At 46.2% G+C, this 13,159-nt stretch overlaps 1 protein-coding gene across 1 annotated transcript in view; it reads left to right on the top strand.

Annotated features, from left to right (window-relative positions):
- Positions 1 to 8,120: 8,120 nt before the first annotated feature.
- The window catches only part of HSD17B7 (hydroxysteroid 17-beta dehydrogenase 7), a 51,107-nt gene continuing 46,068 nt past the window's right edge, over positions 8,121 to 13,159 (top strand). The window contains exon 1 of the mRNA XM_082266089.1: positions 8,121 to 8,268. Within this exon, the coding sequence (XP_082122215.1) occupies positions 8,234 to 8,268 (35 nt within the window). The 5' untranslated portion in view covers positions 8,121 to 8,233. The remainder of the gene's footprint in view (positions 8,269 to 13,159) is intronic.

Below are 13,159 nucleotides of genomic sequence, written 5' to 3' on the forward strand. Positions count from 1 at the left end.
TTGATGCCTGGCTTATCTACCTTAAATGTGAGTGTTTTATTGGCTTTTTCCATGAAATATTACCTGTGTTAAGCTATACTGCACCTTGAAGAGTTTTTTCTTCTTACATGTGCCGATGGTGATATTAATATGCCCATGAGAGGATTGGCTTTATACACCTAGAGGCATTTCCTGTGGAGGTGATATTTGGTCTGACCTAGTGTGAAAGGAGATGACTTCCTGTCAATGTGTACTGAGATCCCTGTAATGGGGATCACACATTTCTGGTAAGAGGCCACTGTTACTGGTGTTTGGTGGAGGCTATCCATTCTGATCTTCTCACCCGCATCTTGGATCTCCTATTGGACTCCTTTCTTCTATGGACTCTCTATAATTATGCAATATCATCAGTAGTAACATTGATTGATTTTTGGAGTTTACTGCTTTCTGGATGTTTAAAGACTCATCTAGGTGTTTACACATGAGAGATTGTGTCTATTGGACTATCGCTATGTATTATGTAGTCAAAATATGGACTCAGAGCAATACTTCGGTTCGTCTTATTGTTTTTATGTTTATTGGTGATTGCTCAATAATTTAAAGCGCTGCTTTCACAGTATCAACAGATTTTATATTAAAAGGTTTTTAAATGATAATGCACTATGTAGTCCTCCTCTTTATTCACTTATGCGATGGAGCATATTTCAGAACAAAGGAGAAGAAAAATTACTACTGCATGCACCATTTTTTGGCAGCGTACTACATCATGCATTCATTGTCAGGTGCGTTAGGGTGCCTTTTAAAGCGAATGTGCTCTGTGGTATAGCACGCATGTTTCCTCAGAAACATGTGACTGAGCCCCTATCTGAGACACGTCCTCAACAGAGCATGGAGGCTGCTATTACTCACATATTTCTAAAAATGTGATTCCTTGGTAGGATTTTCCATCTGGAATACAGTTTGTAAGTGAAGCATGCAGCAAGTCAAGTCGGAACTTCTTCAGAGCCAGAAAATAGGCCCTATTCACACTTAACCATTTTGTAGCTTGTAGCTCAAAAACGCTTAACAAGTAAAATCCCATTAATTTCAATGGCCCCTGTTCACATTTGAGCACCCGGTCACTTGTAACAAAACACGTGTCGCTCCAAAAAGTACATGAGCTTCTTTTCTGACAGAATTCAGTTCACACTTGCGCATTTTTTAGCTCAAAGCTCGACGCATAGAAGCGCTCAACAAGCAATATCCTGTTAATTTCAAAAGCCCCCGTTCACATTTGAGTGTTTTGTCGCCTGTAGCAAAGCGCCTGTTGTAAAAGTGCATGAGCTACTTTTTAGGCAGATTTAAAGCGGAGTTCCACCCAAAAGTGGAACTTCCGCTCATTTGATTCCTCCCCCCCCTCGGGCGCCACATTTGGCACCTTTCAGGGGGGAGGGGGGAACAGTACCTGTTTTGAGACGGCACCGCGGCCCTGTCCCTCTGATGTTTGGCCCCCTCCTCCCTACCCCGCCGCTGAGCCAATCCGAATGTGCAGTGCAGTAGGGGCCCGCCCGTGAAGCCGCAAGGTTTCACTGACGGGTTCCCTGACCACCAATGGCTGGGGCAGCACCCGATAGCCGATGGAAACATCGGCTGCAGTGCCGACATTGCTAGAATCCAGGACAGGTAAGTGTCCTAATATTAAAAGTCAGTAGCTACAGTATGTGTAGCTGCTGACTTTTACTTTTTTTGGGGGGGGGGGCGGAACTCCGCGGAACTCCGCTTTAAGTGTGTTTGTCCCCATTGGTTTCAATAGAAAATGCCTGAGGCCCCATTCACACCTCTGCGCTTTGTAGCTTGAAGCTCCCGAACGCTGGATGAGAAAAAAAATAAATTATTCTCTATAGAGTTGGTTCACATCTCCACTCCAAGTCGCCTGAAGATAAAAGCCTGAAGCTCAAAAAAGTTCTGGAGCTTTTTTTTAGCTTAATTTGAGCAGATCTGCACATTTTTATTCCCAAAGAAATGAATGTGAACTAGCAAATTGCGTGTTTTTGTGCACTTTTGCGCATTTCGTCACACAGTTTTGCGCGATTTTCTGCTTCAATGCAAAAAAAAAAAAAAATGTATAATATATGAATAAATAAATACACAAATAACTAAAAATCATCATAAATAAATAATAACCTTAAAAAAATATATTAAATAAATTATTAATAATACTAATAATAATAAGCACGCAAACCCAACGCCAACAAAAATACATTAATAATAATAATGTTTTGATTATTATTAATAATAACAATAATAATGTATTTATTTTTTGTTAGGGTGTTTATTTATTATTTTGTAATGGTTAGGGGTTAAAGTGATATTAGTCTTGTGCAGCCGAGACTCTCGTGCAACATCTCTGGATCAATATGGGGCTCAGGAAAGTATTAGGGGGCTGCTGCACACAGAAGGTTTTTTTTTTTTTTATCTTAATGCATTAGGATATAAAATCCTTCTGCATTTAGAACCACTTTAAGGTTAGGGGTTAGATATTTATTATAACATAGCATTAATTTATTGTATTTAGTTACTATTTATGTATTAATATTTTTATTTATGTATTTATTTATTTTTTTATTATTAGTAGTACGGTGTTTCCCCGTAAATAAGACCAGGCCTTATATTCATTTTGGCACCAAAAGACACAGTAGGGTTTATTTTTGGGGTAGGATTTATCATGTAATATGCTGTCTTCTCTCCACCTCTCCCTCCCTGCCAGTAATCCCTCGTGTGAACCGAGTAAAACTGGTTGTAAAATCCTAGAATCCTAATAATGATAATAATAATAATGATAATAATGATAATAATAGGACAATAAATAAAATATGAACCCCTAATCCAAACCCTAACCCCAACCCCTAATCCTAACTTTAACTCTAACCCCTTACCCTAACAAAAAAATAAAAATAAGTGACTAAAAATAAGTGACTAATGATAATAATAAATAAAAGAAATAAAAGCTGATGGAAAAGTTAAAAGACATAGCAACAAATTATAGTTTCCTTTATTAGCTAAAAAAAAAAAAAACTTCCAAAGCTCAAAAACGCTGTATAATCACAATTGCACCAAATTGCGCAAAAACAAATGCTGGGAAAACGCTCTAACATGCTACGCATAGGTGTGAATGCAAATTAGCTTTTTTTTGGTGTTTTCAGCTCAAACAGCAGCTCCCCTCCCCCTTTTCAGCGTCACTTAACACCTTAGGCTCCATTATACCACGGGGTTCGCGCTTGCCGGTGGAATCATTGCAAAGTGCAGGACGCGCTTGCAATCCCCATTACTTTCAATGGCACATCAATCGCGGCACAATTTTGCCTGACGAAACGTGGTAAAATCGTCAAACAGAATCACGGGGCGCCTGTCATCCAAAAGCAGGATTTATATTGGGAGACAGGCGTCCCGCGATTCTGCCTTTGCAATTTTATTGTGATTTGTCAGGCAACAATTGCGGCAATTCCACCCCGTGGAACACCATGGTGTGAACGGAGCCTTAAAAAAGGCCCAGCAAGTGTGAATATAGTGTTTTTGTCTAGTGATCGACCGATATCGGTTTTTCGTTGAAAAAAACAATATTTTGGCCATTGAATATCGGTATTGGCTGATATTTTCCTACAGTTACATTTTTTTCTTTTTTTTAGCACTTGACAGGTACTGTTGTGGAGTGGTCTAAAAGACCCCAAACCCCTCCTCTGCACTTAAAAGCATTCAAAACGCCAAGTTTGGCTTTTTTGAATGCTGTCATTTTTTTAAATCTGGTGCCGAGTACCCGAAGTGATGTCATGACATCACTTCCAGGTTTTTACATGGAGACCCCGATCAGAGCCGAATGCGGCTTTGATCGGGTCTTCGGCAGTGTCCTGCTGAGGACAGCGGCTGTGCAGGCTGGTTGTCTGGTGTTGTGCCGAAACCAGGCACTCGGCTCTGATCGGGAACTCTGCCTCTCTAGCCGTCTACAATCCAGCTCCGCCTCCCCAACTGAAATTAATTCTGCCCCTCCAGCCTTCTGCAGTCCAGCTCCTCCCATGCTCCCTCCGCTCTGTGTAATCTATGTTTAACTACCTCCCACCCGGGCCATAGTACATATACGGCCGGGCGGGAGTCTCGTCCTTCTGAATGGACGTTCCGGAACGTCCTTCAGAAGGAGAGAGATCGCGCCGCCGCGGGCACGCGCAGCGGCGCGATCTCGATGTGCCTGTGTCCCTCGGACACACGGCAACAACATTCGGCAGGAGGGCCCTGTGATTGGCCCTCCTGATCACATGACGGCTGTGTCCAATCACAGCCGTCATGTAATGTAAATAGAGCCGTTCTAACGGCTTCGATCTCTTCTCCTCCTGACAGATCCTGTCAGTGAGGAGAAGAGAGGATCGGTGCTGCTGCGGGGGTGATCAGTGAGTATTTCTAATTACTCACTGATCACAGGGGGGGTCTGTGCTGGTAATCAGAACATTGATTACCAGTGCAGCCCTGGGGGGGGGGAGGGGTGCCACTAAGCCACCAGGGATGCCCACCCATGACCACCAGGGATGCCCACTATGGCCACCAGGGATGGCAAGCAGGGCTCAGAGAGCCCCCCAGTGCCCTCCCTATCAGTGTTGCCCACCAATGCCATCTATCAGTGCTGCCCACCAGTGCCGTTATTGCCATCTATCAGTGCCGCCCACCAGTGCCCATTATTGCCCACCAGTGCTGCCTATCAGTGCCCATCAGTGCCCCCCATCAGTGCCGATCAGTGCCACCCATCAGTGCCGATCATTGCCGCCCAACAGTGCCACTATCAGTGCCCATCAGTGCCGCCAATCAGTGCTGCCTATCAGTGCCCATCAGCGCTGCCTATCAGTGCCCACCAATGCTGCATATCAGTGCTATCTATCAGTGCCACATATCAGTGCCCATCAGTGCTGCATATCAGTGCTACCTATCAGTGCCCATCAGTGCTGCATATCAGTGCCACCCCATCAGTGCCACCCCATCAGTGTCTCCTCATCAGTGCCTGTCAGTGCGGCATCATCAGTGCTCATCAGTGCAGGAAAAAACTTATCTATTTACAAAATTTTATAACCTAAACAAAAAACTTTTTTTTTTTTTCAAACTTTTCAGTCTTTTTTTATTTGTGCACCAAAAAAGGAAAAAACCTGACGGTGATCAAATACCACCAAAAGAAAGCTCTATTTGTGGGGAAAAAATGACACAAATTTGGTTTAGGTACAGCGTTGCATGACCGCGCAATTGTCATTCAAATTGCAACAGCGCTAAAAGCTGAAAATTGGTCTGGGAAGGAAGGGGGTTTAAGTGCCCAGTATTGAGGTGGTTAAAAAAGACTACACTACTTTAGCCCGAGTGCCTGGGGAAACTGGTCCAAGTTTCCCGGTGGGACAGGATACCCGGGCGAGCCGCGGGAGGGACTTCCCCTCCCGCTCCTTGTAATGAAAGCCGATCGGCTTCTCAGCCGCATCGGTTGTCATTACAAGACAGCCGACCGTCGGCTATGGACACCGGCACCGGGGTGATGCCTCTAGCTGCAGGGATCACTCCGGTACAGCACTTTCCTGAAATATCGGCAATATCGGCCACTTTGGTAGCCGATTCTGATATATCAGGGGAAAGTGCATATCGGCCCTCAATATACAGTGGGTACGGAAAGTATTCAGACCCCCTTAAATTTTTCACTCTTTGTTATATTGCAGCCATTTGCTAAAATCATTTAGGTTCATTCTTCTTCCTCATGAATGTACACATAGCACCCCATACTGACAGAAAAACACAGAATTGTTGACATTGTTGCAGATTTATTAAAAAAGAAAAACTGAAATATCACATGGTCCTAAGTATTCAGACCCTTTGCTGTGACACTCATATATTTAACTCAGGTGCTTTCCATTTCTTCTGATCATCCTTGAGATGGTTCTACACCTTCATTTGAGTCCAGCTGTGTTTGATTATACTGATTGGACTTGATTAGGAAAGCCACACACCTGTCTATATAAGACCTTCCAGATCACAATGCATGTCAGAGCAAATGAGAATCATGAGGTCAAAGGAACTGCCTGAAGAGCTCAGAGACAGAATTGTGGCAAGGAATCCTCAAATGGAAGACGTTTGGGACGACCAGAACCCTTCCTAGAGCTGGCCGTCCGGCCAAACTGAGCTATCGGGGGAGAAGAGCCTTGGTGAGAGAGGTAAAGAAGAACCCAAAGATCACTGTGGCTGAGCTCCAGAGATGCAGTCAGGAGATGGGAGAAAGTTGTAGAAAGTCAACCATCACTGCAGCCCTCCATCAGTCGGGGCTTTATGGCAGAGTGGCCCGACGGAAGCCTCTCCTCAGTGTAAGACACATGAAAGCCCGCATGGAGTTTGCTAAAAAACACCTGAAGGACTCCAAGAAGGTGAGAAATAAGATTCTCTGGTCTGATGAGACCAAAATAGAACTTTTTGGCCTTAATTCTAAGCGGTATGTGTGGAGAAAACCAGGCACTGCTCATCACCTGTCCAATACAGTCCCAACAGTGAAGCATGGTGGTGGCAGCATCATGCTGTGGGGGTGTTTTTCAGCTGCAGGGACAGGACGACTGGTTGCAATCGAGGGAAAGATGAATGCGGCCAAGTACAGGGATATCCTGGACAAAAACCTTCTCCAGAGTGCTCTGGACCTCAGACTGGGCCGAAGGTTTACCTTCCAACAAGACAATGACCCTAAGCACACAGCTAAAATAACGAAGGAGTGGCTTCACAACAACTCCGTGACTGTTCTTGAATGGCCCAGCCAGAGCCCTGACTTAAACCCAATTGAGCATCTCTGGAGAGACCTAAAAATGGCTGTCCACCAACATTTACCATCCAAACTGACAGAACTGGAGAGGATCTGCAAGGAGGAATGGCAGAGGATCCCCAAATCCAGGTGTGAAAGACTTGTTGCATCTTTCCCAAAAAGACTCCTGGCTGTATAAGATCAAAAGGGGGCTTCTACTAAATACTGAGCAAAGGGTCTGAATACTTAGGACCATGTGATATTTCAGTTTTTCTTTTTTTAATAAATCTGCAACAATGTCAACAATTCTGTGTTTTTCTGTCAGTATGGGGAGCTGTGTGTACATTCATGAGGAAGAAGAATGAACCTAAATGATTTTAGCAAATGGCTGCAATATAACAAAGAGTGAAAAATTTAAGGGGGTCTGAATACTTTCCGTACCCACTGTATCTGCTTTGCCGATAATCGGTCGATCTCTAGTTTTGTCCCCTTAGGCCCCTTTCACACATGGGAGTTCGTTGGCGGACTCCGTTTTTCAGGTGGATGGCAGCTCTGTCTCCGCGCTGTGTGCAGAGATGGAGCTGGAAGGTCCCCGCTGTTCTCTATGGTTGAATCGGATAAGAACGGACCGCCTGTCCGTTCTCATCTGATTGGATCCGCGGGACGGATGGAAAATAGGGTTTTAGAGATGCATGGGGCATCCTTTCAGATCCGCCTGATCTGAAGGGTTGGCTAACGAAAGGGGCCTTAGACTTCAATGGAAACGGCTGAACGGGTCAACATGAGCATTTTTTTTTTGGAGCATTTTCAGCTCAAACTGCAGCTCTCCTCCCCTTTTCCAGCAGCACTCCACACATATTACTTGAAAAATACCTGAAAAAAGCTGCAAGGAGTGAATGTACTTCACACCCAACAATTCAGTATATGACTCCTTCCATTTCCATGGATTCATGGCAGCAGGAAGCAAATACCTTTCCTGTTCCAGATATTCTACAGCCTCCTGCAGTCACACAGTGTGGCGAGCTCTCCTATGAAGGGTTTCCTATAGGTTCCCACATGGAGGAGAGGGTATTATAGCGTATAAACAAGCCTCCTACCTTCCGGTAAGCATAGCTCTGAACACAAACCACGCCCACACTCCCAGTAAGGAATACAAAGCCACAGCTCTCCCGCCTTCACTCACCGAATCCTCCCACTGCCGATTACCATACTAAACCACGCCCATCGTGCGACTCTCTCCTCATGAACGAGCTGGAGTGCAGCACAGGGCACGCCCCCCGGAAGCAGCGACTTTCACGATCTCATTCATCGTAAAGGAAAAGCCTCTTGTGGAAAGGGAGGGACCATGCCAGGGATTGGATGAAGCGGCTTCTCGTACGTGTGATCCCGCCCATAGCCCTGCTAGCCCCTCCCTCTGTCATAAAGGTGGTCCCATATTTGACATTTATACCTTACAGTGGGGAACGCGTTGTCACCGAGATGAGGAAGGTTGTTGTAGTCACCGGAGCCAACAGGTAACGTTGCTGTGTGCAGATGGTGAGCGGTGTCTGTGTTCGAGAATTCCTTCAGGAGCTTAATATGTAATGATAGAAGCGATGGGAGATCATTGTTCTGGTTGTAGGACGTTCAATAGCACATTACATTACATGGGGAAATAATGGGGCTATGCTTGTTAGAAATAAACCCAGATCACTGGTTGTGATCGCTGCTTTATGACTCGGGTGGACTTTGCTGTGGTGTGATCAGTCACTGCCTGCTGTGCTTATCAGATAGAGCAGTCAGCACACATACTGTATAGTTACAGTACCTTACATCCACTGCCTGCTGTGCTCATCAGATGGAGCTGTCAGCACACACACTGTATAGTTACAGTCTACCTTACATCCACTGCCTGCTGTCAGCACACACACTGTATAGTTACAGTCAGTGGTGGGATTAAAAAAAAAAACAGTTCAGACTTTTAAGCATGGTATCATTTTTTTTTAATCTAATGTCAGTTAGGGGTCCGATCCGTCCGCCGCAATGTCACAGTCCCGCTAAAAATCGCAGATCGCCGCCATTATTAGTAAAAAAACGAAACAAAAATTACATAAATCTTTCCCCTAGTTAGTAGACGCGATAACTTTTGCACAAAAAAATCAAAATACGCTTATTGGGATTTGTTTTACCAAAGATATGTAGCAGAAAACAAACTGGCCTAAAATATAGTGCAAAAAAAAAAAAAAAATCTCACAGGTGATTAAATACCACCAAAAGAAAGTTCTATTTGTGGGGAAAAAAAAGGACATTAAATTTATCTGGGTACAGCGTTGCATGACTGCGCAATTGTCCTTTAATTGTCAATTGTCAGTTAAGTAAGAATCGCAAAAAATGGCCTGGTCATTAAGGGGGAAATCTTCTGGTCCAGAAGTAGTTAAATTAAAAGCAGGGAGTTAGTACATCAGTGAGTGGTGGTGGACACAGCAACCTCCCCCCTTCCCCTGTATGGAGAGAAAGAGAGTATAAGGCTGCATTCACATGTCAGCGTATGATCGCGGGCAGAACCGCCGCGGTTCCGCCCGCGATTCGGAGATTTATTGCAAATCGCGGGACGCCTAGCGTTGCCCGTTGATTTGCAATAGCCCCCCAAACGCCGAGCGATGTTGCCGCGATTTACGCCCGCCGAATCGCGGCAACATCGCGCAAACAAAATCGCGGGACGCAATACGCTCCAAAAAAGTACAAGAGCTTCTTTGGAGCGTATTGCGTCCCGCGATTTTGTTTGCGCGATGTTGCCGCGATTTGGCGGGCGTAAATCGCGGCAACATCGCTCGGCGTTTGGGGGGCTATTGCAAATCAACGGGCAACGCTAGGCGTCCCGCGATTTGCAATAAATCTCCGAATCGCGGGCGGAACCGCGGCGGTTCTGCCCGCGATCATACGCTGACATGTGAATGCAGCCTAAGAGAAAGAGGGATGAAGGGAAGGAGAGAGAGATAGAAAGAAAGAGGGATAAAGGGAGGGAGGGAGGGAGGGAGAGAAAGGGAGGGAGAGAAAGAAAGAGGGATGAAGGGAGGGAGAGAGAGAGAGAAAGAAAGAGGGATGAAGGGAGGGGGAGGGAGAGAAAGAAAGAGGGATGAAGGGAGGGGGAGAGAGAGAGAAAGAAAGAGGGATGAAGGGAGGGGGGAGAGTGAAAGAAAGAGGGATGAAGGGAGGGGGAGAGAGAGAGAAAGAAATAGGGATGAAGGGAGGGGGAGAGAGAGAGGGAAAGAAAGAGGGATGAAGGGAGGGGGAGAGAGAGAGGGGGAAAGAAAGAGGGATGAAGAGAGGGGGAGAAAGAGAGGGGGGGAGAAAGAGGGATGAAGAGAGGGGGGAAAGAAAGAGGGATGAAGGGAGGGAGAGAGAGAGAGAGAAAGAAAGAGGGATGAAGGGAGGGGGAGAGAGGGAATGAAAGAGGGATGAAGGGAGGGAGAGAGAGGGGGAAAGAAAGAGGGATTAAGGGAGAGAGAGGGGGAAAGAAAGAGGGATGAAGGGAGAGAGATAGAAAGAGGGATGAAGGGAGAGAGAGAGAGAGAAAGAAAGAGGGATGAAGGGAGGGAGAGAGAGAAAGAAAGAAAGGGATGAATGGGGGGGAGAGAGAGAAAGAAATAAAGAGGGATGAAGGGAGGGAGAGAGAGGGAAGGAGGAGAGAGAGGAGGGGAAGAGAGAGAAAGAAGGAGAAGAGAGAGGAGGGGGGAGAGAGAGAAGGAGGAGAGAGAGAAGGAGGAGAGAGAGGAGGGGGGGAGAGAGAGAGAGAGAGAAGGAGGAGAAAGAGAGAGAGGAGGGGGAGAGAAGGAGGAGTGGGAGAGAGAGATAGAGGAGGGGGAGATAAGGAGGAGAGAGAGAGGATGGAGAGAGATGATGGAGAGAGAGAGAGAGAAGGAAGAGAGAGAGAGAGAAGTAGGAGAGAGAGAGAGGAGGGGGGAGAGAGAGGAAGGGGGGAGAGAGAGGGAGGGAGGAGAGAGAGGAGGGGGGGAGAAAGAGGAAGGAGAGAGATAGAGAAGGGAGAGAGAGAGAGGAGGGGGAGAGAGAAGGAGAAGAGAGAGAGAGGGGAGAGAGAGAAGGAGGAGAGAGAGGAGGGAGAAAGAGGAGGGGAGAGAGAGAGAAGAGGGGAGAAAGAAGGGGGAGAGAGAGAAGGAGGAGAGAGAGAGAGGAGGGAGAGAGAGAGAAGGGGGAGAGAGAGAAGGAGGAGAGAGAGAAGGAGGAGAGAGAGAGAGGAGGGAGAGAGAGAGAGAGAAGGGGGAGAGAGAGAGAGGAGGGAGAGAGAGAAGGGGGAGAGAGAGAGAGGAGGGAGAGAGAGAGAGGAGAGAGAGAGAGAGAGGAGGGGGAGAGAAAGAAGGAGGAGAGAGAGAGGAGGGGGAAAGAGAGAAGGAGGAGGAGAAAGGAGAAGGAGAGACTCACCGAATCATCAGTTTGTGTCTGCTCTGAGGTCTTCTGTCAGGCAGTTTCCCTTCTGCAGTGGCCGCATTGTGAAGATATAGGGAGGAGGTGGGTGGAGCCAGACCCATGCACGGAGGACGAGGAAGATCCTCCTTTGCAGTGCATGTTGGGTCCTCTTCTACTCTGCACGTCACTGGTTGCTAGATGCCAGTTGGTTGGCCATCCTAGCAACCAGTCTCTACCACACAGATACTGCAATAAAAATACTGGCAATTGCTGGCAATCCACAAATACCAGCTGTACCGGTAAATTACCGGCTGGGTGGCAACCCTGTGACAGATGGACCGGACCGATCCGTGGCTTGCACCGGTTCACAGAACTTGTGAAATGTTTGTAACAGGTTCCAATGAACCGGTGCGAACCGGCTGAATCCCTCCACTGGTTACAGTCTACTTTACATCCACTGTGCTTATCAGATGGAGCAGTCAGCACACATACTGTATAGTTACAGTCTACCTTACATCCACCATCTTCATGTACTTCATGTACTCAGGACATTCGAAAACCTCTCCTGAACGCTGGAACTTGGCAGCTAGAAACCGACAGTTAAAAACATCAGTTCTGCCGCGTTTATGCGCGTTTTACATTGTAAAATGGTCGGAAATGTATCCCCATTGAAAACACCTCTAAATGAAACGCTTATAAACGCGAGTTATCACGTTTTGACATGTTTGCATGCTGTTACAAGTATGTGGCATTTCAAATGCCAATAAACTTCTGTCTGAAAGCATTTTTTTGCATTAAAAAAAATGCCACTCAACTGAACTGCCTCTAAACGACTATAAATGACTCAGTGTACATGGACAGATAAGATAACATAGAACAGTGATAGAAAACTTTGGCATCCCAGATGTTTTGGAACTGCATTTTCCATGATGCTCCACTACAATGCAGAGTGCATGAGCATCATGGGAAATGTAGTTCAAAAACATCTGGGTTGCCAAGTTTGGCCATCACTGACATAGAGGAATGCTCAACTGCTCCCAAAACGTGAGTTTATCAGCAGCAGTGTACATGAGGCCCAGGTAGGGCAAGGGTCGCCTGATTGGGTACACATTGATTGGGTAGTCTAGTAGGTCCTCATATTACATAGTTCTGGTAGATCTAAGGATGATTGTACAGAGGTTGTATAGTCAGATTGTAATGTGTGTGGTGAGCCCATAACGGAGAGTAAAGTGCATGTTTGCACATAAGTGCAATATTGCAATGTTTACTTGGGCTCCGGAAGGTTTTACCCCTTTTATGACCAGTGCATTTTTTGCTATTCAGCACTGTGCTACTTTAACCATTAGCCGGCTGTGCTATAGTCAAATGATGGCTAAAACATGGTCATCCAGTTCTGGGAGGGCATCATATGTCCTCCTATAATGGCGCCCGTCACGCAGGCAGCGTACTTTGTGATCATTGTGTCCTTAAGAAACAGCTGATTAAAGATCATGGTAAAGAGCCAATCACAGCAGCCCTTTACCACATGATCAGCTGTGTCCAATGACAGCTGATCACAATGTACTATAAACACAAGCTGGTTATTAGCATTCCTTTCCTCACGCTGACAGCGTTTGTGTGAAAGGGACATCTACACTGATAATCAGGGCACTGATTATCGCACGCCCATTCATCACAGGGAAAGGCCGATCAGCGGGTCCGGCGGCCGCGATTGCAGCCGCACACCCGCGAACGCTCCCCTTGAAGAGAGAATGGCGGTCTGCTGTTGTAAACACAGCAGACTGTTGTTCTCTCTGCTATGAACACAGAGCCCTGTGTTCCTGCTATTTAGGAATACAGGTCTCTGTGTTGATATTACAAGCCCATCCCCCCCCCCCACAGTTAGAAAACACCCCATAGGCTCACACTTAACCCTTTGATCGCCCCTGGGTTAACCCATTCCCTGCCAGTGTCATTATTACAGTAACAGTGCATATTTTTAGCACTGATTACTGTAGTAAT

The sequence above is a fragment of the Pelophylax lessonae genome (genome assembly GCF_965119305.1).
Source record: "Pelophylax lessonae genome assembly, chromosome: 8".
Taxonomy (NCBI): domain Eukaryota; kingdom Metazoa; phylum Chordata; class Amphibia; order Anura; family Ranidae; genus Pelophylax; species Pelophylax lessonae.